Consider the following 27,786-nt stretch of genomic DNA (forward strand, 5'->3'; position numbering starts at 1 on the left):
ATCTGGTACGGATCCCACACTGGTGAGCAATATTCAAGCAGTGGGCGAACAAGTGTAATGTAACCTACTTCCTTTGTTTTCGGATGGCATTTCCTTAGGATTCTTCCAATGAATTTCAGTCTGGCATCTGCTTCACCGACGATTAATTTTATATGATCATTCAATTTTAAATCGCTTCTAATGCGTACTCTCAGATAATTTATGGAATTAACTGCTTCCAGTTGCTGACCTTCTATATTGTAGCTAAATGATGAAGGATCTTTCTTTCTATGTATTCGCAGCACATTACAATTGTCTACATTGAGATTCAATTGCCATTCCCTGGCACATGCGTCAATTCGTTCCAGATCCTCCTGCATTTCAGTACAATTTTCCATTGTTACAACCTCTCGATGTACCACAGCATCATCCGCAAAAAGCCTCAGTGAACTTCCGATGTTATCCACAAGGTCATTATGTATATTGTGAATAGCAACGGTCCTACAACACTCCCCTGCGGCACACCTGAAATCACTCTTACTTCGGAAGACTTCTCTCTATTGAGAATGGCATGCTGCGTTCTGTTATCTAGGAACTCTTCAATCCAATCACACAATTGATCTGATAGTCCGTATGCTCTTACTTTGTTCATTAAACGACTGTGGGGAACTGTCTCGAACGCCTTGCGGAAGTCAAGAAACACATCTACCTGGGAACCCGTGTCTATAGCCCTCTGAGTCTCGTGGACGAATAGCGCGAGCTGGGTTTCACACAATCGTCTTTTTCGAAACCCATGCTGATTCCTACAGAGTAGATTTCTAGCCTCCAGAAAAGTCATTATACTCGAACATAATACGTGTTCCAAAATTCTACAATTGATCGACGTTAGAGATATAGGTGTATAGTTCTGCACATATGTTCGACGTCCCTTCTTGAAAACGGGGATGACCTGTTCCCTTTTCCAATCTTTTGGAACGCTACGCTCTTCTAGAGACCTACGGTACACCGCTGCTGCAAGAAGGGGGTAATTTCCTTCGCGTACTCTGTGTAAAATCGAACTGGTATCCCATCAGGTCCAGCTGCCTTTCCTCTTTTGAGCGATTTTAATTGTTTCCCTATCCATCTGTCGTCTATTGCGATATCTACCATTTTGTCATCTGTGCGACAATCTAGAGAAGGTACTTGTTGCGTTTGCGTCCTATTGATGCCGAAAATGACAGGTTTCTCCAGAACATGTGAAGTGATTCCCATTGGCTCAGTTTCAGTGAAAGACAGCACCTCAAACTCGTTGGTCAGGGGGATTGATTCAACACCCTGGAAACCGTCCACCCTGTACAGAAGGCCTAGATCTACTAGTGACATGCCACTCGCAGACAAGTGGACGAGTAATGACAGATCCTGTACTATCTGCGGAGGAGACCGGATCCACAGGAGAAGATAGTACTTTAGGTACCCCTGGTACCGGTATCGCAGGCACACGGCTCTCGGGAGCCCTTCCAACACACCGATTTACAGCATCTGCCAAACGTTTGTCAGTTGCCAGGGCGATTTCCATCTGCTTACGAACGTCAACCAGTTCATCTTGTGTTCAAGAACAACATTCACAGTGGGGCTACATTTTGGCTGGTGCAATGTGTTACAGGACAGTGAACAAATAACCTTTAATTAAACCCGCTGATTATCTTTTAATCTGTTGCGCTAAATAGATGCTAATACCCTAAAAATTGAAGCAGATACTCAAAACGAGATTTCTGTTACGGCAACACAAAAACCTGTGCTAAAATTACTAGTTTCCTAATAGTTTTTGAGATTAATTATATTTGTTACCAAACTCGAATAGATTTAATTTAAGCTAAATGTAGATAATGTATAGGAATACTGCTCTGAAAGGTAAAACTAGATGTAACACAATATTTTAGTTAGAATATCTGCTGCAGCAGCAAAATCACAAAGGTCCCTTTACTGCAAATGACTCGTGGATTATGCAAAGGACAGTGGTAGCTTCCGAAAACTCACAAAAACGCATGTTTATGCGCATTTATATACAATTAAATTCAAGGGTGATTTATTCCTTGGCAGTAACTGTGAACCACATACACTGATTTACTACGAAATAAGGTACGTATCCAAGACACTCTTACCAATAACTTACGAAAGTGTAGCTTTGTAAACGTCCGAAAGTTCTCAAATATAACTTATTTCTCACGTAATTATACAATGAACTTAAAGAACGATTCTTTTGAACGAGGATAGACCCACTGTTCTCAAAAATTTTAAAGAGCACAATGAAATTTAAGTATGCAATTCACGATAACAGTAGGAGTTTATCGCGACAGTTGCGGAAGTTCAAAATTTCACAGTATATCACAACGCAAACGGTAGTGATACAGTCAATGAAAGATTATGCGGAAGCTTTGCGAACAGTAAAATATGTGAGTCTAGAACTCCGTATCGGTGCACAATCTCGTATACGAAGTCTCACACAAAGGAAAATTGAGAAGTCGGCTTTCGTATATAATTAAACGTTCGTATTGCAGGGATTCTTCACTTAGGTGCTTTTGCGCACTTCTACACTGTTGTGCCCAAGAAAAGCACTGCATTGTGAGTTTATCTCGGTCAAAATCGCTAAAATGTGCAGCACCAACAAAGCAATGTCTGCTGCCTTTTGCAGCAACCAGTGCTATTATAGGTAGTACATGTATACCTAACGCGCCTGATGCCACGATATTTTCAGCCAGAGAATTTATTTCGAATCAATTTCAGACAGCTATCAATCGTCATTAATATATCTTCGTCCTCTCATGCAAGTAAATAAAAAAAGTATTAGATGATTATCGGGAAATTACCCAGCTTGATACCACCTCAAAACTGTTAACATCAGTAAAGTCAGAATACAGAATGATATAAAAATAGCAGAACAACATCAAGGATTCATGAAAAATAGGAGCACAATAGATGCTATTTTCGCTGTAAGGCAGATTTTGGGGAAACTTCGCAGCCTAGATGTGTTTTGTCGACTTGCCAAACGCCTTTGATTGGATCAGAAAAAAAGTATATACTTCAAACCTTAATCAACAAGAGAATGCCAACAGGTTTAGTGAAAATCATAGACGATATAAAAGTTTACGACAATATAAATGAAGGTATTAAGGCAGCTCCATATAGTAATCGTGTGTGACAAGATAACATGATTAGGCGTGGGTGTGGAACATAAGATATTAATAAATGGACTAAGGTAAGAAAAAGGACCATGTGGTAAGGGAGAACCCCACAAGACTAATTAAAATTAGTGAACATGGTCTGCTGCAAGGGAAACGACCAGTCAAGAGATGGGACTACAGTTGGTCCAGTACATCCATGAAACGAGGCCGAAAAACAGTCAGCAGAAGAAGAAGAAGAAATAAATAGTTCTTGAATAGTCATTACTTTCTGGCACTAATATTGTTTAAATAAGATGTTTTCCGTCATAACATTAAATAAAAGAGTCATTTTATATGTTTATGTAAAATATTGCCTGATGGGCTACTTCGGTCTATGTAGTTGGCCGCCAAATAGGTTAACTAAGTTTTTCTCGATGACCTAGGAAGACGAAAAAATGCGATTTGGCTATGTTCTTTTGGTGAGTAGTGCCAGGAGTGTAATGAATAGAGCGTACTAGTAACTACTTTGCCGGGCTCAGTGACCGAGCGGTTCTAGGCGCTTCAGTCTGGAACCGCGCGATCGCTACGGTCGCAGGTTCGAATCCTGCCTCGGGCATGGATGTGTGTGATGTCCTTAGGTTAGTTAGGTTTAAGTAGTTCTAAGTTCCAGAGGACTGATGACCTCAGATGTTAAGTCCCATAGTGCTCAGTGCCATTTGAACCATTTTGTAACTTTCAAGTATGACTGACAGAATATGGCATCTCAGACAATGAAGCTTCAATACAAAATGATGATAAGTTTTACAAGGTGATGCTGTAGCACAGCATCGGTGTGTGCGCCGTGTTTTGTCCATGCGGCTGCACTCACTGGGAAGTGGGTACGAGGTACGAGGAACATTGTCGTCCTCAGTTCGTAGAGTCGCAGACATTCATCAAAATTCGAAATGTGACTGTTGGTTCTTTTGGCCGCAATAACGCTCCAGCGCGTCGATCCAAAGTCATGCGTTTCCATAACAGAACTCCCAAGCCTCTATTTCAGCAGGACAATTAATTCCAAAATTTAGAAGCCCTCTTTGTTGCACAATGAATGAGATTTTTTTCCTTGCTCGCCTTTTGGAGGCTGTGCCAACGGCAGGAAGTGTATGGGACAGGTTCGCTCGTCGACTAGTCTAAAAAGCGTCTGGTAGGAACCTGTAGCTGCCTTGGCATCGCAGTCGTTGGCACTTGTGTCTTGAGCAAGTGCCTTCACAGTATTCAGCGGTAAGATGTGTACGATCTTGGAAGAACTGAAGGATTCGAGTCTTGCACTGTATTTCCATTCTCCCTCGCTAGAGATTCTTGATAATGTTGCCCAAAATAGCCTCCACTTCCTTCTTCTGGTACGAAAAAAGTGAAAGAATAATTGTGGAACGCAGTAATCCTGGAAAATGAGGCGTCTGATATTACCACAAGCAAACATGCAAAAGACACAGTTGTTGTTCAAATGGTTACCTAGCTGTTGAAACAGTTTTGTCATGTAACAGCGTAGCTGTAAAAATCAACCGCCGAGCCATGGCGCACTCTTTCTGTATCCATCTCTCCTGGTAGACTGTTTTCGATTTATTCGCACATGACTGTTTTCCTTAATTTATAAAATATAAGTGAGATGTTAGGTTTAGAGAAAGCTTTTGACAGTGCTGACTGGAATACAGTTTTTGAAATTCTGGAAGTAGCAGGGATTAAAGATAAGCAGCAAAAGGTTCTCTACAACGTTTGCAGAAATCAGACGGCCGTTTAACTTGAACGACTTGAACGACTTGAAATGGACGCAGTAGTTGAAAGGGAGTGAGACAGGGTTGTAACCAATCCTTTGTGTTATTTAAACTGCATCCTAAGCAAGCAGTTCAAGAAACGAAGGAAAAATTTGGAAAGATAATTAAAGTTCAGGAAGAAGAAATACAAAAAAATGAGTTATGCTGATGATATTGCAATTCGGCCAGAGGCGGATGACTTGGGCGATCAGCTGGACGGAATGGATAGTGTCTTGAAAAGGTGTTATAAGATGGAACATCAACAAACGTAAGATAAGAGTAATGAATTGTAGCCGAATTGAATCAGGCGACGACGAACGAAGTAGTTGGAGAAATGACACACTAAAAGTAGTCGGTAAGATTTATTTTGGTGGCAGCAAAGTTACTGACAGCGGCCAAAGTAGAGATATGAAATTATATTAGCTTTGCGATGAGTGACTAGAAATAGTTTTGATGTTTTACGACAGATCTGGGCGTGCTGTGGCCTCAGTCAGAAGTATTTAACATAAATGTTTCAATAGAAACTAGGATGTTTCGGATAGAGACGTGGAATTTGCCTAGTGGCCCGCTGTTAGCAATCTCGCTTGATTAATCTGCTCTGTGGAGAAGCGTGTCAAACTTCCGTTTTTTTTTTTTTTATACTCCGAGTAATCGGAGGAAATGTAATAAAATAACAATACAACCGACAGTAGTGTGTGAACGATATCCGTACTGCATATGAAAAATTAATTCTAATAATTAATTAACTTCGTATTTCCGGGAATCATTTAAATGCTCGTCTGATTTGAACCTTATACATCAGTCCACAGAACGATCTTGCGCAATAATAATGTTTTATGTTGTGGATTTATAGCAGAAACTTAGCTGCATATACTAGTTCAATTAAAATCAATAAATGCATCTTTCTTTACGCCTTGTATGATGTAACTGACATGAGCGACAAAGACTTCTGTGCTCTGATTCACGTGACGCTTTCGGAATGGGTAGTACACAGTAGCGCAGCCAACCCATGAGCAGTAAATCCGAAATATACCGCTCTGGCTTACCTGTTTTGTTAGCAGCTTATTAAATCGATAACATCTTGTCTTCACGGGTATCTATAATTTTTTATGTTATCTTGTGTGCTAAATAATTTGTAGCGACAGTACGGAAAACACTTGTTACGGAGTTTCCGCTGAATAGATGACGTTTTTGAATGTTAACTGGAGTTGAGAGTTAAAAATGGTAGCCATGCTTAAGTACTGCCAAAGGTGTTGTGTGTGTTTTCTGGCGATGGCTGCATAACGGAGATGTGACGAACGTCGTGTGGGAATGTGTGAATTCGATTTTAAGTTCGTTTTGTTAACTTAATTTATTGCACTTTATATATTGGTGTCACGATATCTGAAATGTTTGTAGTGCTCGGCGTGTTTTTTCTTGACAGACTGAATTGTGCGTGCCTCCTGTGTCTACACAAGTTGTTATTCGTTTTACTCTTCGAACATAGTGTCAAACTGAATGAGAACGGTTGTGATAACTTTAGTGATGACTTTGTAGTAAAGAGTAGAATAGAGTTCTGTGATATGCCGAAGATTTGTGATCTTCTGTTTACAACGAATGTCGCAATAGTGTTTTCAGCCCATGAGTCGTGTAGACTCGAAGGCAAATAAGTGTTTTGTGTTCCCAACGTTATGACGGCAGTTAGTATGCTGTCACAGTGGTTTTACGTTTTCATTTACATCGCCGCTAACATAAAATACTGATCAACGTAAGTTAAATTTTGTTGGTGTTTCTTAGTGTGTATAGAGTGAAGTTTTGCATTTGCGTTCTTACACGTAGTAAAGCTTACAAAACGTTAACATGCCGCACAGCTACAAACATATATACTAGTCAGTACTAATACATATTTATTACGTAGCAATTCGCGATAACACAAAATGTTTTGTATTTGTTATTATTTGTTTGCTGATAGCTGTTCCATTGAGAGATAATGACACCCTTCTTTATAAAGCTGTTAAGAGTAAAGACCGATGGTGAAGGATTTATGATACAGAAACTGTTCTATTTCTTCATTTTGAGAGTTGAAACAATTTTGCACATTTTAACTATTCTTGAAGAGTTAACTTACATTCTAATATGTTTGAACATCATCATCTTTAATGTTGCATTTGAGATTTACATAGAGAAGGGAAGCAAACATCGCCGGTTGTTGTTTAGTTTTTAAATTTCTCCATACGCAAAATACAGTTAAAGCTAGATAACTTCATTGTTGATAAAGTTACGTGAGGAACACCATGATTTTGTACTATGCAGAAACATAGTTTGTAAATGTCTCGAGACTTTGTAGTGAAAAACTTACGTAATTTTAGTTTTTTAAACTGTCATGTTAATCGATAAAAGATACTTTGTTAGTAGCATTTAAATTGCTTATCTAACTTGAATTCTCTTCATCCCAAAAATCGCCTTTTTTCATGGAAAATTTTGCGGTATGTCTCGCAGTATAAACCCATCATAAACCTCATCCTGAAAATTTTATTGTGAGTTACAGAATATGCAGTCGCCTAATCAATAGTTCGTCTCTTTGTTTACAATGTATACCATGGTTGTGTATGTGGTACAGTGCACAGTATTGCATGTGTGATTTCAGAGTCATAGTGTTGGTGATTATGATTATGATGCAGCTGCTCTGGTACAAAGCACTAGTATCAGGTGTTCAACCATAACAAAGTTACAAAGAAATTTGCATTAAATTCAGAGTATTAAAAGTGTAATATTCCATATTTATTACCTCAAATGATAATGAAAGCAGGTGAAATAATGTGAAGATGGGGAAAAATGTTTATTTTGGTAGTTTGCAGTTGTATGGACAATATGACAAACTGTTTGAGCCTGTGACTCCCTGCACCACCACCATTCTTACCAGTGTGTTGTCTTATAATCTTTTACTGTGATCAGTTTCTTGAGGCAATGTATAGTTTAGTGTGAGTAACTTTCCTTTACCACATGAGTGATCAGAGTTCATAATTAGTATGTAGCCCTTTAGTGTATGGCTACCTTAGACACCCATAGTAATCCATAATCAGATTGATGAGTTGAAAACTATTTATGTTTCATCTCAAGAAATATGCCCTGCTTGTGCGATATTCTGTGCCCTGTCACTTTAGAAAGTTTGCAATAAAATGACTTCCATGAATTATAACGAATGTAATTATTTGAAAGCTTTAGAGATTTAATTAAATACATTGTGAGAAAGGTGCACCACCTAGTTTTTTATCAGGATAAATAGAATTTCTTCCTAGTGTATCATTAACAACAGGCTGTCCATGTGTAATGGAAATATGTGTAACCCTTGAACCACAATGTTTAGGATTAGCAATTGTGCAAAACTGCATTGCATACTGTTATATTGTGAGCAGATCCTGTCTCACAGCAAGAGAAACAGTACAACTCGGCATATTGGCACGGTGTGCCCAGAACTTTTTAATTTCTGAATTTATGAAACAAATAATTATACTGATAATAGCTTGAAAACAGCAATCATCCATATGTAAGGTCTCAATGTAAAAAAGAAAATAAAGAAAGAAACAAAACCTGAAACCAGTTACTGTACTTTTGTGTAAAATATTTGAAGTTTACGTTATGGATGGTTGTGTTTGTGGATTGTAATCCTTTACCTTGTACTTCAAAGTTCTATTCTCTCTCTCTCTCTCTCTCTCTCTCTCTCTCTCTCTCTCTCTCTCTCTGTGTGTGTGTGTGTGTGTGTGTGTGTGTGTGTGTGTGTGTGTGTGTGTGTTGGGAGGGGGGGGGGTGTAGGAGAGGGAGGAAGGGAAAGAGTTGACAAAATAGTGCACCAGTGATACATTCCCTTGGTGTTAGACATGTAGAATCAGAAAGGTATTGGTCTTGAAACAGCAAGAGAGTTAGACACTTCAATGCCCCCACTGATTCTGTGATTATTAGAAAGGAAACAGTCATAAATGGACTATACTAATGCTTGAAATTTATAACTGTTGTGTTATTGTAATGTGTAAAAGGTAGCAGGTAGGAATTACTAATGTTTTCATATATAATAATAGTAATCATTAAAAATACTTATAAATGTTCAGTATGTAGCTATGTATACAAATTAATTTGTGACGTGAATGTAAAACTTACACTTTATTGTGCAAATGATCCATGGAACATGAAACTGAGACACACATTTCAGCAGTCACTTAAAGTGATGTAGGGAAACTTGGTTTCATACATTAACAGCTACTCTTACTTAACAGCCCAGCACTTTAATTGCTGTCACTTCAGTCTATATCTAAAACTAGTAGTCATCTATGTATAATTGTGGTTGAGGTAGCATTATAGGAATGATAAGCTCATTGCATTGAAACACCAGGTATTATATTGTGTATTCATGCTCTGCACTTCACAGCAGTATTTGTAAAGTATTTTGTTATCGATTTGCTATGTGAGACTCACTGCATTACCAGCAAATGAGTGTGCCATGGTTGTAGGAAGACACTGCTTTTTAAATTGAATTTTGAGTTATCTAGGACAAGTGTTATTTTGTAAGTTTCTCCACATTTGTGAGTCAACACAGGTGCCAGAAGAGTGCAGGTTTACTAGTATTTATGTTCAAAAGAGTTTACATCTCACTGTGCCAGTTGGGTACACTTGTTTCTTTTATTAAAATAAAAGAGTGTTAGATAACTAAAACATAGCAAGAAGTTTTATTGTCACTGTCTTGGCACCCTCTCCCCCTTTATTTCACATAATGAAGCCAACAATACAAATGTCAATTAAAAGTTGTGCTGACAGATTGGTGTGTAAGGTAGACTAATGTTTACATTTATGTCATCTTTTAACCCACTTTTCCATAATTAATGTATTTTTCACCAGAAAAACTAAAACAACAAGATGAGTTCAGAAAATATATGTTAGATGATTAACGAGTCTCCAGCAAGTACTTTGATGCATATTATATATGTATACCGTAAATACGAGGTGTCAGTTGTGTAACTTTTACTGGTTTCCATCAATCACCTTAAAAGTTTGTAAACATTGGTAATTTCCCTTTTCTTACTGGCTGCATGAAGTCTCTAGGCACTTTGGTGTTGGTATTGGTGTTCCATCTTGAGCTTACTGCAGTTTAATCAAAGAGAATAATGCCAGACACATGTCTCTTTTATTTATAAAGCATCTTCCATGGTTATTGGAGTTTCTTTTCATATTCTCAAAACCACTGCTGCTTCCCTCCTTGCTAGCAGGGGCTGATGTTGAAAGACTTCATGTCACATATGCACTTGGCAGTTCTTGCCATCTTGCAGTATTTCTTGTGCTGCATTTGGGTTATTTACAATTCACCTATGTAAATTGAACTGAAGTTATGTGTGTTTCTCACTTACAGTGTATTGCTGTGCAGAGTTAGAAACAAAACTATAGTGTAACACTGTGCAAAGTGAAAAAAGAAAAGACACACACATCTGTTCAATTTACAAAGGTGAAGTGTAAATAACCTAAATGCACTGCAAGAAATACTGCAGAATGGCAAAAACTGCCAAGTACATATGGGAAATGAAGTCTTTTGATGTCAGCCCCTGCTAGTAAGGAGGGAAGAAGCTATGAATATGTAAAGTAAAATTAATAACCACAGAAGGAGCTTTATTTATAAAAGCGAACTGTGTCTGATGTAATTCTCTGTAATTAAATTGCAGTAAGCTCAAGACTGACAACAACAAAGCTGATTTTTAACAGCTGCTGCAGAAGATGGACATGCAAACAAACATATTACTCTGGACACTTGTTTAGAGCCTTATAATTTTGTTACTAAATTAAGTTGTTAAGGACAACATATTTAAATTTTCAAGTACAGTCTTTCTATTTTGTATAGTTATTCAGTTTGAATAGATTTCTAACAATCTACCCATTCTTTTTCAGGAAAGCGAGGCCTTAGTTACTACTACTAGAAGACCACATCAACGAAGCAATAATGGGTTAGACTAACTATATGTACATATATAAACAGAAGTATATTTTTGCGTCATAACCTCTAACGTGCCGTAGCATGCAGTTTCTGTTTATGTAATTTCAATTCATGAATGGTGATTGAATACCACACACAAGTGTTCTAGAGAAGAATGATACATAAAATGGCTGAACCTGCCAAGGTGTGCTGTTTACTGAAGTAACGTGGCTGAAATGGATGATGGATCACAAAAACTGCTGGATGTAATTGAGTGAGTACATTTTAGACACAGTCTTAAAGTATTCATGTGTGTAACTGTGGTGTCTCTGATTGTTGTATTAATTCAAAGGTATTGCTTTTGAGGTGCCATCAATTCATATATCAGTGAGCATTTTTTAAGTACTATGTCCTATATCTGTGTAGAGTAATTTTCAGTGAATAGATGTACCATTTTTCCACTCTTTCTGACATACATTTGTACATGTTATCTGTTTGCAACGCTGTTAAATGTGTGTATCATTGCTAGTTTTGTGAGATCGAGCATATAGATAATACATAGTGTACATCCGAACAAGTTCACAATGGAATTGAGGAAAGTGCCTTGTAGCTGTTTCTTTGTATTTTATCCATCATAGAATCAAAGGCTAATGTAGTTAGATGGTTTACAGGAACATGAGACACATACCAATTTATATTAATATGCATTTAACTTACACCGTCTGGTGTAAAACAGTACCTTGAATACTTAACAGACAGCAAAGTAAACTGTGAAAACAAACTGAAAAAGTATCTCTTTGAAAACTTCTGTACCGTAAAAGAATTTCCATTATTGTACTGTGTAAACTGTGGTTGTTAGGAATTACTAACCCACATTTGTTTATTTTAAAAAACAAACAAACAAAAATAATAATCTTCTAGATGTTCCACATGTAGTCATGTTTACAAATTAATTTGCTATGTGAAATGACTTGTTCCACTTCATTATGATTAATCATGCGAACTGACTCATGGAACATGACACTAACAAACATTGTTTTAGTTCATGATTAGTTACAATTAAATTAAAATAGTCGTTTCTCTTACATTGTTTTTTGCTGGAATGCACCACCACAAGGAACCTTAATCACCTTGAAAAACAGCTAACATCTTAATACATGGGCCTTCGGCTATGTAAGGATGTCTGTGGGCATGAACAGGCAGTCATATTTTGATTTTATTGCAATGAAGTCAGTGATGATTATCCATCCAATCTCCAACTACTTGCCACAATCTCTTTTTTTCTGCCAGGGGATGGTGAGATTTGTTATTGGGAAATCCAAAATATGCATTTACATGGGGTTAAAACACGAGGAAACCATACAAAATGTCCAATGTAACAAGCCTTTGTACTGATTTTATGGCAAATGATAGAATGACATGAAGAGGTAGCACAAAATATCGTTCACACAAGAAGGAAATATGAGACATTTTTCTAGAAGATGAGACTGGTTAATATATCATCTACCTCTACATAAATAATCTGCAAGCTACCAGATGGTGCTTGGGAGAGGATACCCTGTACCACTACTAGTCATTCCTTTTCTGTTCTGCTCTCAAATAGAGCAAGGCAAAAACAACTGTCTGTATATCTCCACAAGAGCCCAAATATCTCTTACCTTTGTGGTCCTTATGCAAAATGTGTGATGGTGGCTGTAGGATCATTGTGCAGTCAGCTTCAAATGCCAGTTCTCTAAATTTTCTGAATAGCAAATTTACTCCCAGATATTTGACAGTGTGACACTGTTAAGCACCACACTACTAATGCTGTATTTGAACATTACGCGTTTGTTTTTCCTACTCATCTGCAGTAACTTATATTTTTTTATGTTTAGAGTTAGCTGCCATTAAGCAAACTAGAAAATTTGTCTGTCATCTTGTATCCTCCTACAGTCTCCCAACTTCAACTGTCTGCTATTACATCCAGGATTAGTTCACTTTTTCGTGGCAGCAAATAAATATTAGAATATGCTAAAGACTTTTGAAGCTTTTACATATCATAGGTATGCGAGACAATTTTTGTGCGAAGATACAAAGAGATGGAAGGAAATCTGTCAATACCACCAGTCTGCTAGTATGTGTAATGTCATCAAAATGGTAGACATAAACCACTCATTGGAATACAGCATGAAAAAAAAGAAAAATATGAGAGTCATAACTGTTTTTCTCATGGAATCACATTCATTGTCTACTCACTGTCAGTCACTTGTTAGCCTAACCTAGACATCGAACAATGCTAAAGATCACTCACCACAACTTACCAACTTACATTCATATAATACAATAATTACCATCTTGTTATAAATGTTCTTCCCTGTCTCGACAAACACACTGCTCTATTTTGCACTGCCTCCTACATATCTTGACAATTTTGGCCCTTTGTTGCCTGTAATAGGTCGGTTTTTTTCTTTGCTTCCATTAGGTTTTCTTTCCCAAAACTTTCCTTAAAATATATTTGTTAAATCAGTGTCCAAAATGTCTAGTTTCATAGGTTGCAATGGATGCTATGATTTTTTTCTGTTGAACTGGTCCTCATTAGTCCTAATATATTATAGAAGAAAAATAAATATGTCATGTTCTAATCTGTCATCATCTGTGGACGTGTGATATCACATTTCACATCATTATTACTACCCTGATCAATGCTGATAGCCAGTATCGGTAGGTTGAATCCACCAGGAATGGAGGACATAATCAAAACAGTTGAGACTTAAAAAGATGATAACTTTAGTTACATTTCTGTTGAAAGAAAATATACATGTTATTATTTTTCTTTATAATGATTTTTACTTTCTTAAAAATAAATCATTCCTACATTAAACACTTTTTTCAACTTGTACTGTGTGCTCCGTTTGAAATTATCATTGTATTGTTACAGTTATTACCTCAGTCAGATTTAAAAACCAATTAAATTAAATGGATTATGTTAATGTGCACTGTTGAAGTAATAGACTTTTATATTGTTATTGTAATTTTTGAACTTTACAAATGGTTCTTCACCTGTTTCACAATGGTAAATTAAAGCTCAAATTTATGTGTATTACAAGTGGTGTTTGGAATTGATATTTTTTGGGAACTACAGCTCAAAAAAACTGTGAAATTTCATTTATAACTTAATCACTAATTATGAACATTATGTTGTTGAATGTTCTGAAATTGAAAAACATTTTCTTCTAGACTGCTGACTTATTTGTGGAATTAACTATACAAGAACCTAATGTTTCGGAGACAGCTGGCAAAGCAGTCGTTACTGTAGTGCTCTGTTAAGCCTATTGGACAGAGGTGTCTTTCTCCCCTCCCCCCCCTCCCCACCCTCAACATAACTGGCTAACATAGGGGTATGACTGGTGTAATGTCCAATTTAAACCATTGCGTGATTTTTCATTTTTCACATGCATAGTATTGCCAGAGGTGAGGAACCATAAACCCTGGGTTTTAGTCGCACATTTACTCTCCAAGTGACAATTCCTGTAAATTTAACAGAATTTTTATAAAACCAGTGTCTGTCAGGGCACCAGTTATTTGAAACATCTTGGAATGCTCTAGGGACTAAAATTATGAAATGTTCCAGAATTTCTGTGCAACATAAATTGATGTTTCTGCTAAATGTAAATATGTGGTCAATACAAATAACATTGACTGGTTTGCGTAGCTAATTTGTGTCCTTTTCATGACTTACATGCCATTGGGTGATTTTTTTTTTTTTTTAAGATAATTTTCATACGCCTATATCTAGGAGCTTTAGTCTAACCTCAAAGCAAGTGTAAGTGGTGTGATAAATCGAGCAATTCAATTGAAAGGGAGGACAGATGTGTAGATGCAGAAAGAGCCTTAAAATTTTTTTTTTGAATGCTCTGAAGGAGCTATTCAGAATAATTTTTTGCACAAAATGACAGTTGGGTGCCAGTACAGTCGAGATCTGAGCTATTTTTTGGTCCAATTTAACATGACTAGTAGTTGTGTGTTGTTTATGTGGTGTAATCGGTTGTTTGGATCCCTCATTAAATCATAGGTGGTCCTGTAACTGGCTGTGTCAGTTTTCAGATTGCAGTGAAACAAGGGAATGACATCTCCTATAGGACCATACTTATTACAACATTGTGCTATTCAAACAGCCTATGTTTGAGTTGAGAACAAATTATAAATAACAGTACTTGTGCATCAGAGAGACAAGTGTTTCTTACAAATTTGGAGTATTCACCGAATCATACTGGTACTGACATGTATTCAGTGTTAGGAAAAACATTGAAAAGAAACAAAGCATTAGGCGTATTGTTGATGATCTTATTTATTTTGTAGAAGATCCCAAACTGCAGTATTAAGTCATTGTTATATAAAATTTTGTTTTTTATTTAAACTATGACACGTTTTGCATACCTGCACTTGCAGCTTCCACGCTTCCTTCGTCTCCTGGAAAATGTAATTCCATCAGATCGATGGGTGTATTTGTGCTGCATTGTGCAGTGCGTGGTGTACATCAGGTTTCCTGCTTTTGGACTGTGAGAAAAATATTTTTGTGGTTGGTGTCTTTTTTGATGGATGTAATTGATTATCAGGTCAAGTACCAATGTAAATGGGAGGCAGTCAAGTTCCCTATACCATAGCAGATATTTTTTCCTCGGTATAGTGGAGAATAAATGTAGCATGGTATTTTACTTTATACAAGAAATTTAATTCATGTTTAAGATAAACAAGGATATGCTAGCAGCTGTATTGAAAGAAGTCATACAATTTGCCCCTTATTCAATTTATCAGTAGTACACTGTTAAGACAAAAAAAGACACCATGAAGGAATTATCCAAGTGGGGCAGTAATCGGCAGATTTGATGCACATGTACAGAAAAACAAATGATTAAAATTTCAGAAAAATAGGGTGATTTATTTTATTCAAGAGAAAGTGTTTCACAAATTAAGCAAGTCAGTATGTGTTGGTCCACCTCTCTAGTTATGTAGCATGGCATTGATTGATACAGTTGTTGGATGTCCTCTTAAGGATGTGTTAGATCATCCACCTACCTAGCTAGTTGTAGGGTCCTGCCCATAATGCTCCTAATGTTCTCAACTGGGGACAGATCTAGCAATCTTGCTGGCCAAGGTAGGATTTGCAAGCATGAATATAAGCAGTAGAAACTTTCACCATGAGTGGGCAGGCCGTATCTTCCTGAAATGTAAGCGTGTGATGGCTTTCCATGAAGGACGACAAAACATCGCATAGTACATCATTGACATACCACTTTGCTGTAAGGGTGCCACGGAGGGTCCCATGGGTGACAACCAAATGGGGCCTGTTATGAAATGAAATGGCTCACCAGCCGATCACTCTAATTGATGGTCCGTATGGCAGGCAACAGGCAGGTTGGTATCCCACAGCTGTCCAGGGCATCTCCACACATGTTCACTGGTCTTCGGGGCTCAGTTTGAAGTGTGCCCTTCAGAGAAGACAATTCTACTCCAGTCAGTGTTATTCCAAGTGTCATGTGCCAGACACCTCTGCAAACAGCCTTGTTTGTGTACAGATTAATGGCAACTGGGCTGTGAGTTCAGCCTCCTATGTGTTAGATGGCCCTTATGGTCACTGAGGCACCAATTGGACGTTGTTTCGATGGTAATGATGAATTTTGGGCTCTGACTGCCTCTCCGATGATAGCTTTCTCCTCTTGTTCTGTCATCCTTCTAGGTGAACTGCCTGGTTCTTGACGCTGTGTTCAGCCGTGGTTTGTGCATTCCTGCATATCATCATGTAATTGTTAATTGTGGCACCATTCCTATTGGATTGTTAAGCCAACTGGATTCCTCGAGTCCAACTGCACTTTCTCTTTCATAGGCTGAAATCTGCATATGTTGTCTGCGAGACATAGTTACTGTCCAGCTGAGTCCACGGAACGAATTCATAAAGACTTTATGCCTGGTATCAGTGTTTCTCTTGTTTACTATCCTTGCCAGCTGTGCAGTGAAAGGTTACAGTTTTGGATTGTCCATTGACATATCTGTATGAATATCACTTTTTGATCAATTTGCATAACACCTTCTTGGTGTGTCCTTTTAGTGTAAATCTGTGTGCGCATCATTGTTAGGTAGTATATTTAGTTAATTTTTCAGAACAGAAATATTGAATTGTGTGCTTGAAGTTGTCACCTTCTTTGGATGCTTAAAGTGTATTTACCATTAACAGGGCGGGCGCGCGCTCACACACACACACACACACACACACACACACACACACACACACACACAATAGATTGATGGTAGTCAAGTTCACACCACTTTCACCGAATAAACACCAAATCCTATGGAAATTTCATTTTACCCTATGGGTAATTACCTCCAGGTTGGAAACCATTGAGATAGTAGGTTCCTGCATTGTTCACCAGTGAGAACGGTGACAGACACAGAAAGAGTTCATTTTCCCAATATAAACATCCCTCCATATGAGAATATCTGCATGAAGGTAGCCCTGTTAATGCAGGATGCATCACCCCATAAGATTTTCTGTGTTATCACAATCAGTGTGTGTACAACAGATCATCAGAACGAGCAACCTTTTTCCATGCTTCAAGCATGCATTGCATCCATAAGTCCATGGTAACCTCTTTGCATAATGGCATATGATAAGCAGCAGTAGAAATGTTGGATGGTGGCAATCTGTACCACATTTTTGTACTGTGACACGTTTTTGCTGGAGGGTGCGGTTTGCGAGTTATTCAAGAAAAACATACCCAAGTGATCTTAAAAGTGTTCCATCTCGGAAACCATTCGGAATAGGGCATACATCCATATGAAGTTTTTTTGTTCAGAATCACTAATACTATCACCCCTCAAAGCATGTACCTTCCCTCCTGACTCACCCTATATATATATCTGTGTGTGTGTGTGTGTGTGTGTGTGTGTGTGTGTGTGTGTGTGTGTGTGTGTGTGTGTGTGTGTGTGTGTGTGTGTGTGTGTGTGTGTGTGTGTGTGTGTGTGTGTGTGTGTGTGCGCGCGCGCGTGCGTGTGTGTGTGCGCGAGTGTACACCTGTCCTTTTTGTCCACCTAAGGGAAGTCTTTCCGCTCCCGGGATTGGAATGACTCCTTACCCTCTCCCTTAAAACCCACATCCTTTCGTCTTTCCCTCTCCTTCCCTCTTGCCTGAAGAAGCAACCGTCGGTTGCGAAAGCTAGTAATTCTGTGTGTGTTTGTGTGTTTTGTTCATTGTGCCTGTCTGCCGGCGCTTTCCCGCTTGGTAAGTCTTGGAATCTTTGTTTTTAATATATTTTTCCCATGTGGTAGTGTCTTTCTATTTTATCCAGCAGACATTAACAGCTACAAACTCCATAGTTCAGTTCATGGGAGAAATTACAGAAGCGTATCAAATCTACGCCCGTGTTCGCCAAGGAGATAAACTCTTGCCTCTCCTATTTAACATAATTCTGAAAAAATTGTAAAGGCATGTGGGAACAAAATAATGGAAAACCAGTCCTAGATTTTTAAAAAAGGACAGAGAATCCATATGAAGTGTCCATCTTTAGCAGATGACAATGCTGTTCTAACAACCTTTAGAGGAGGAGCCAAACTTGCAGTGTATAAACTTTATGAAATCTCACAGAAAATTGTCTTACAAATGTCCTACGAGAAAACTCAATTCATGAAAAGGAAGCTGCAGGTAATCTCCCCTTTATAACTTAGTACAGAAAAGTGTCACAAATGCCAAAAGAATATCACAATTACAAAAAAAGCTTATAAACTTATGTACAGTCACTGCAATAAAAAATCTCTCTCTGTCAATGCAAAACTAAGTCGTCACAACAAAGGTTCTCTGCTGGAAGCATTGTACGCTGCAGAAACTATGGTGATTCATGATCAAATGAAAATGATGATTCATGGTCAAAAAAAAAAAAAAAAAAAAAGAGATGGAAAAGTAGGAAAAAGTCGGGAAAATATTTGGACCCTTTTTTCATGAGGTCCTTTGGATAAAGAGGCTTTCGAGAGAGGTCTACAAACGGATAAATTTTATGAACATATCCACAGGGTGAACAAGAACCTACTCGCAAGCAAATCTTAGAGTCAGCAAACACTATCAAAACAAGACAAAATAGATCATTGAAATAGAAGAATATATAAAAGAAGATATTACACAAGATAACGTAAGTGACCAGAAACAGTTCAGAAACATCATAAAAAATGTAGACATTAACAAAAACTTATCAAAAAGAGAATGGTGAATGTATCATCAGAAGAACGCTGGTGAGAACACAGCAGGCACATGAAAAGAATTTGGAAAGAAAGAAAGAAAGAAAGAACTAGACAATCATAACTACTCAAGTCCAAACACACACACATAAAAAAAGGAATATTCAGTATAATTTGTTTAATGGCTGTGATGTAAAATCCTTTTGTGGTGTCAAGGTTGTTAAACACTGGTTTTATGTCTAAAGCGTTTGGAAAAGTTTTTAAAGCAGAAAAGCAGTTTGTAAATTGTCATATTTAGTCTGCATTACTTTTTCATGTTGAGGATGAATGATGTGCAAGTGTATCAAAGATTTCTATTTTGTATTCATTCTCAAATATAGAAATAAAGTACATGTTACAAGGGATAGTATGAGGCAGGTTTTTTAAGTATCATTTTGAAATAAAAATAAACCAAGTAGACTTCTCTTGGCAATTTTCTGCATAATATAAGCTAATTTTTTTACATGATTTCCACCAGTATTAAGGCACTTACAGTATCTTACAACCAACTGTTGAATACCAGACATGTAGAAAACTGCCACCTGAGCATAACTTTAGATCATTTAAATGCTCTCTAACAGTGGCATAAAGCACATTTCTTGACACTTACAAATGATGGGATGGTAGAGAAATGGGTGAGAGCTTTTAAAGACATCAATACAAATGTACACAAGGAGGAATGAAGTAGACGACCTTCAGTGATGACTGACAATTTGGTGCAGAAATTTGATGAAAAAGTGAGAGAGAACGGGCACTTAACGATTTTGACATTATTTGAAGAGCTTCCTCAAGTGTCAATAATTATGCTTTAATAAATTGTAACAGAACATTTAAATTACCGAAAGTTGTGCTCTGGCGGCAGATATTTATGAGGATGGTACTCAAAACTGATTGTTCAATACAATAAGTGCCTTAATATTTGTGGTAGTCATGCAGAGAAGTAAATTGAAGTACAGGCTTTCCTTTAAAAGCGAAATTACTAATAAAAAGTCTACTTGTTTAATTTTCATTTCAAAGTGGTACTTGCTTAAAGAAGACACCTGGTATATTGCAATGGGAAAGAACCTTGTGCAATACTTATGTCACATGGTTCTGTTTTAAATTGGATTGAGTGAGTTATAATTTTGCATGATAAATGTTTGCAAAATTATGTAGAAATGGAAATAACCGTATTGAAGTCCACAAGTGAAGGCAAAGCTTATTGCGTAGTAGGCTTTTCTTAAGTCTCCTCATATTTCACAGGATCATTATATTTCAAATATCATAGTCTTGTCGTCATTGTCATCCTGTGATAGAACTGCCCAGATGAGTCTATCTTGTGCAACTCTTAATCTGTGTACTATTACTGAAACATACATCCATTTGAACCTCCCTACTATAACCAAGTCTTTGTCACCCTGTATAATTTTTACACTTCATTACCAAATTAACTAATCCTTGATGGCTCAGAATATGTACGCGCTCTCCTCCTTTTAGTCAAGATGTGTGTTAAATTTCCTCCTCCTTCCCCCCCCCCCCCCCTCCCTTCCTTTTCATTCCATTTGCAAGGGAGCTTCTTATTTAGGAAAACTTCAGACTTCAAATTTTCTCCTCAATAATTATAAATTTCAAATGTAGGAAAAAGGCGAAAAATATTTACCTATATATAAATTCCTTTGTGTATATTTTTAAAATATGTAAAAAATAAAAGAAAAACAGCCCTGTAAATTTCTTGAAGTGGATAAAATTGATGATATATTGCCCACAAACACTTTGGCACAGGGCACATAAATAATTTCAGTATTATAATTGTTCATAAATATCTATGTTGAAAAGCTACTGATAGAGAAAATAAATGTCAGATTTGCTGTGGTACAATATAATTAGTTTTTTTATTGCCTTTCATTGTACAAACAGATTTTATTTTAGTTCTATTCATTGTATATTTACCATTATTCCATCCAATTTCATAGTTCAGCAAGTACCATAGCACAGGTATTCTTGTTTCTATAATGTTTACAAACTTGTGATCAAAGTTATTTTCAGTCTTTCATTGTTCATTTCAGAAGTAGTTTTTAAGCAGGATATAGACCTTTTATTTAAATTGTAAATAGAAAATGGACACCCCCCCACCTCTCTCATTTGGAGCGTGCAAAATGAACATTGAGTCAAGGCTATTCAATAGTTTTCTGCAAAGTCATTGTACTCAGTTTTTTGCTACCCCCCACTCACTTCTCTCTCTCTCTCTCTCTCTCTCTCTCTCTCTCTCTCTCACACACACACACACACACACACACACACACCCCTGCCCTTTCCTTACTGGTGGAGATAGAACTGCAAAACGTTGGAAGTAAACATTTGGTGTGTTTATTCTTCAGAGGAAAAGTCTTGAACATCAATTTTTGTAGTGCGCTTTTGCTGCTGTTTGGATTAGGACACTCATGATTTGACAAAATATGTAAACATTGTTCATAGTTGCAAACTATTGCCAGAATTCTATCATTGTGCTGTGGAATCAATAGTAGTTTTATCAGCTGCCAGTGAGCACCTTTAGTTTTTCTGTTATTGTCTGCAGTGGAGTCCACTCAGCCTTGTGCAGCAAAACGAGAAAATTCTTAATAAAATTAAATAATTGACATGCTTGCTGCCAAAGCCCACCATATCTAAAGACTGAAGTCTTGTGATGACGACGACTGCACAAGAACAATACTTATAATAATAATAATAATAATAATAATATAATAATAATAATAATAATAATAGTTTGATAAAATGACTAATTAGGTGATATGTTGCAATCTAATCTAATCTTAGGCTGAAATCTGTCCAACACTGTGTGTATTAAATTACCTATTAGAACATGAAGAAAATGTGTCCACAGTAACACTCTTTCTTGTTCTAATATTATTTCACAGAACAATACTAAATTGTAAATTAACACATTTTTAATTGTTATTTCAATAGAATCACAGTATTGGATGTTTATAATCTTACATATACTGATCTGTAAATGAATGTCACTTACTCATCTGTGTGTGTTGGCCTTGAAGGCACACATTACTCATACTACTATAGATACTAGTACTGGAAATTACATTCATATATGATGAATAAAAACTGCTACAGCTGTTGTAAACCTTTCATTAAAGGCACGACCAGTGTCATAATTTAAATTGCATCAGGTGCAAATATGATGCGTAGAGATGTGCAAAATAGTTTATTAAAAGTACTTAAATTCATAATTCAAATACTTTGTTATTTATTCTGCTTCAAATGTAAGTACAAAAAGGTTTTAAATAAAAGTATTTAAATACTAAATCAAAAATACGTATTTTCAAAATACCTTTAATCAAAGAAAATGCCTCAAATTACTGAACAGTTTAGATGTCATTTGTTTCACTGATTTTAACACCAGTAATTGTTAAAATCTTTCACGTTGCATGTAGGTAGCCTCATTATTATTCCATCAAAGGAAAATGCTCGTTCAACAGGAGCATAACTTGGTAAACAAGTATTATTTAAGGAAAAGCTTTTTTTTACAGTTGGATATTTGTTCAGCGAATATAAACTTATTTTCATTGTATTTTAAATACCGCTGTTTTTCCAGATCTATTGTAGTGTGGACACTATCACTGGTTACGGAAGAATCAGCGTCCTCAACAAACATATTATAAAATTCAATCTCTTTTTTTTTCATAATTTTGCAAGGGCTTCTTCTTCTTCTTCTTGCTTCATCCCTAGCACTTTTGAAATAAACAGTTCTTTAACGTATTATCTGCTAGCCTTTGGTACGAATTTTGTTTTGAAAAGAGGGTAAGATATGAGTGCAAATATACCATCGTTTACTTTTGGTCCCTCTAATTTGTAGAATCTCCCCAAATGCCTATCAAGACTTTTTTTAAATAATTTCTATCATCACATCACAGTATGCGGTATTATTCATTTGCAATCTTCTTAGCATTCTTTGAATTCTTATTAGTTCTGGCAGAAGATATCCATAGTAAGCATCTTTGTCCCCTTCTAAACTTCTAATGCTGTCAGCAACATGCATGTTTTTAACAGTGTATGTATTCACTAAGACAATGTATTTTAATTTGATCTGCTAATCCTGATTTCCTTATTTAATTTCATTTAGAGCATCCTTGACTTTGAGTAGACCTTGAATAGAATTATGGTACGAATTCCATTGTGTTCGACATGGGTAAGTAGGGGATTTTCCAGTTAAATTTAAATGGTTTTCACAAGCTTTAGGGCACGCTGAACACAGATTCCGTAATGCTTGACATTTTGATGTGGCTGCATCATGCAGTTTTTTGTATAAATTATTTTGAGATATGGCCTTATCCACATCAGTTTTTGCTATTAAATGTAGTATGTGTGTGTGTGTGTGTGTGTGTGTGTGTGTGTGTGTGTGTGTGTGTTGCATCTGTCATAATTAGGCAGTTGCAATTCTTCAAAATCTTTAGATGTCTCTGGAAATTTTCTTTGTCTTAACACATAATCACCAGTATATTATCATGCACGAATTCAATATTTTGAATATGAGCTAAATCTCTCTCACCTGTTCCTGTATCTGAATCTTTTCCATACACTTTAAAAGCTTTGAGCATATTTGATCCATTGCCAGTAATAGTTTTCACAATTTTTGTCAGCTTTTAAATTGAGAATGAGCGTCCACAATTTCTTTAGCTACTTTATTGTAACTGTATGTTGCGCTGTAAGCCTCCTGTAAGCCGGAGGTAAACTGTTCTGTCAGGTGTTTCACAATCAATCCATTGAGCTGCTACACCCAGATATCTCCATCTACATCCATACTCCACAAGCGACCTGACTGTGTGTGGAGGAGGGGTGCATACAAAATCAACCTTTTTCAGAGCTCCATTCGTTCTCTGAACATATTCTGTGTGGTGTTCTACAATTTTTTTATTACATGTTTCCCAAACATACATTTTTTGGTTGGACATATAATTGTTGTGTGCATTCAATATGAACCTTAAAGGATTCATTTACACAGTTTAAATATAGTTGACATCACTGACGAAGCTATCAATCACCGTGGTCAAATCTTCGTCGCGTTGGTAATGTAGTGTTGGATAAATGCTGTTAGTAAAAAATAGTATCAGAATTATTGGTGGCCAATAAAAACTTATCAGTACTAAACAGGGATTGTAGTACACATTATATGTTTACTATTCTTGTTTCCTTAATGTAAAATGAACTGAAATCATCTGATAATAGCCAACGGTCCCAAAAGGAAATGAAGGAAGAAGAATTAGGTATCGGCCTTCACCTTGTTGTACACCTTCTTTTATTTTGAAAGGCTGTGAAATTTCTCCCATAAATTTTACTGTATAGACAGGACCTGTAAGTGAAACTTCATGGCAGATTAAAACAGTGTGCCACACCAAGACTCTTACTCGGGACCTTTACCTTTCACGGGAAAGTGCTCTACCATCTAAGCTACCCAAGAACGACTCACGCCACGTCCTCACAGCTTTACTTTCAACAGTACCTCATCTTCTACTTTCTAAACTTCACAGAAGCTTTCCTGCGAACCTTGCAGAACTAGCACTCCTGGAAGAAAGGGTATTGCGGAGACGTGGCTCAGCTGTGAGTCGTGCTTGGGTAGCTCTGATAGTAGAGCACTTGCCCATAAAAGGCAAAGGTCCCAAGTTCGAGTCTCGGTCCGGCTCACAGTTTTCATCTGCCAATCTGCCATATCAGCGCACACTCCGCTGTAGAGTAAAAATTTCATTCCTGTACCTGTAAGTGTTTCATGGATTAGGTTTGCCAGTTTAAACATTACGCCAAATCCTTGAATTATTTAATGTATAGTTTCTCTGTTAACAGAATCAAAAGCCTTTTTGAAATCCACAAACATAACTACAATGTCCTTTGAAATAAGTAATCTGTGGTGAATTAGGACGACAAAACACAGCAGTAGGTTGGAAATTATGAAGTGATGCTGAAATATACCAAAATATAGAAAATATTTCAAACATAATGAGAAAAAGAAGACATGTTTTTTGGACATTAATTTTGAATGCAAGACAGTAGATTAACTAATGTGATTTTCAAATGTATGTTGGCTAAATAGTCCACAACAAGCTGGGTCAACAAAGTAAAAAAGGATTTAGAAAGAACCAATATAAAAACAATATACAAATAACAGAAAAACCTTTTGGATAGAAGTATTGAAAATGGAAGGATACCAAGGCAGGGTAGCTAAAAAGACTGTTTCAAAATGGCCTGAAGACAGGTAGAAGAAATGTAGTGAACAGATGAAAGCATACTGGAAGAAAAGAAAAAACAATGAAAAATTCAAATTGGAACATGGTCATCAGATGGCCTCTTCACATGTCAAAAAAGAATCTAACCGATGAAAAGATAAAGCAGTTTTTCAAGTACTCCATATATGTAGAGACTGTTTACAAAGATGTAGCTGTCACTGTCACATTTCATAAACTCTCTTGGTGAGTAAACTCATGATTTCACAAAAATGCAATACTGACCTTGCTCCCTTCTTCCTTCATTTCCTTTTGAGATTGTTGCGCATTATCAGATGACTTCAGTCCGTTTTACATGAAGCAAACAAGAACAGTGAACATCTAATGTTTACTCAAGTCTCACTGTCTTTTCTAGTAATTAGGGTTATATTCGTTTTGGCACCATCTGTTGACATCATGGAACTATTTTTGTTTAAACAAATGGCTCATTAAATGAATGAAAACTACAAAGTATGAAATAAAAAACTCAAGAGAAGCATTTTGTATTTGCATTTCAAATACATGCATTTCTCAAAATTCACATCTCTGATGATGAACAATGATGCAATTTAAATTATGAAACTGATCTTGTCTTTAATAAAGGATTTACAACAGCTGCAGCAGTTTTTAGTCAACATGCAAAAGTTCGTCTGTGGATGCCCATCCAGTAAACTGTTTTGTGTATTTATAGAGGCATACTTCATAGAGAATCTGAATCTACTTCTGCCATCTCTCACTGCAAACACATGTGCAGTTGATGTCACAGAATCTCTCTCTATCTGTCCATAAAGATCATGATATATTTCCTTCACTTAAGTTATTGAGATTATTGTATTGCAAAAATAATTGTTTCCTCAATATAGCTCAAAATTCAGAGCCAAGTGTTATCAGTGAAGTAGTTATCAGGCTTTTGCTTAGGTCTGCAAAGCTAGTTGATACTTACCATGGAGAAATAGCCATCATTGTCTGCTCCGTTACCCAGTCCAGACTTATTTATTGAATAAAGCAGCGTTCCTAAAGAATCTGATAGTAATGACTGCAAACGGGTTGTGATGTAGCACATAACCTGTATATTAGTCCTGTTGTGTAGTAAAAGAAGTTGCTGCATGGTCAGTATTGTAATGTTCTAAGTGTTCAACTTCATACGCGGATGAAACAAAGTATCAACGAAACACATGAATGGGAGTTTTGTGGAGGGCCTGCAGAACCGCTGGCCTCTGTGGCTGAGTGGTTGTAGGCACTTCAGTCCAGGACCGCACTGCTGCTACAGTCGCAGGTTCGAATCCTGCCTCGGGCATAGGCGTGTGTGATGTCCTTAGGTTAGTTAGGTTTTAGTAGTTCTGTGTCTAGGGGCCTGATATGACCTCAGATGTTAAGTTGCATAGTGCTTAGAGCCATTTGAACCATTTTCCTGCAGCACCATGACCAGCCTTGGATTAACACTGCTGTGAGTCTTGTGAACACTTCAGCATTCTGCTGCTTACTGAAACGAAATCTCATATGGGTGCGGTGCCTGTTGATATAATTGTGGGATGGGGATCTAATAGTAATGACCTACACTTGTGAATAATAAAGGAGAAGTTAGATTGGATGACCTTCTTGCAGGTAATGTACGGGGGGGGGGGGGGGGGGGGCGGGTGAGACAGAACACCCGTTCAAAAACGTTACTCAGCACATAGAAGTGTATGGTTGTGAATTAATACCGAAAAAAGTTCACATTTAATTGTAACAGTTTGTAGATCCCCACGGGGAAATTTTGAATTGTTTGAGGTACCTGGGTTCATTACTAAGTTATCTGTCAGACAGCAGCAAACAGTTAATAGCTTGTGCTGACTTCAGTATACATTTTCTGAAAGATACTGACAGAGAAAATCTGGAAACCTTATTTAGATCCTACAATTTTACCCCAGAAATTAACTTTTCAACGTGGGTGGATCCAGACAGCTGGATCCTGATTGATAATGTTCTCTTTTGTGAAGCTCAAAGCAAGAAAATAACTGTATACCCATTGACAAATGCTATCTCTGATCATGATGTGCAGTTAGTTAGGATAAATAAGATAATTCCTTACACTTTGAGTACCCCTCAGTGGAAATCAGTTGGACTAATTAATGACTCCAGGACACGTGTTTTTTAACACTTATGGTGCTGGTCTCATAGGTAGCAGCCATTACTTGTAGAGTGGCTAAAATATCTGTGTTTTGTTTTTAAGTTATAATTGATGTAAACATATATGTAGTTAGAATTTCAAAACATTTTTAGGTTTATTAGACTTTTTACTTCAAATACTCATATTTCTGTATTGCCTTTGTTAAATCTGGAATACGCAGATTAACCTTCAGTGTAACAATAATCACCACAGAGGGAGTGAGGGAGGGGGGGGGGGGGGGATTGAAAAGCAATTCTAGTATTCAGATACGTAAACAGCCAATTTACATCTAAAGAAACACACAAAA

General features: G+C 36.9%; 1 protein-coding gene across 6 annotated transcripts in view; it reads left to right on the top strand.

The window, feature by feature from the left end:
- LOC126299248 (serine-rich adhesin for platelets-like) overlaps window positions 1-27,786 on the top strand; it is a 423,889-nt gene that overhangs the window by 125,739 nt on the left and 270,364 nt on the right. For 4 of the 6 annotated variants that reach the window (XM_049991040.1, XM_049991044.1, XM_049991043.1 and 1 more), the window contains exon 3: window positions 10,817-11,115. In XM_049991040.1, the coding sequence (XP_049846997.1) occupies window positions 11,078-11,115 (38 nt within the window). In that variant the 5' untranslated portion in view covers window positions 10,817-11,077. Of the gene's footprint in view, window positions 1-6,034; window positions 6,657-10,816; window positions 11,116-27,786 lie in introns of those variants that run through there. The other 2 variants (XM_049991039.1, XM_049991042.1) reach the window with 2 other exon arrangements.

Source organism: Schistocerca gregaria, chromosome X (genome assembly GCF_023897955.1).
Source record: "Schistocerca gregaria isolate iqSchGreg1 chromosome X, iqSchGreg1.2, whole genome shotgun sequence".
Taxonomy (NCBI): Eukaryota; Metazoa; Arthropoda; class Insecta; order Orthoptera; family Acrididae; genus Schistocerca; species Schistocerca gregaria.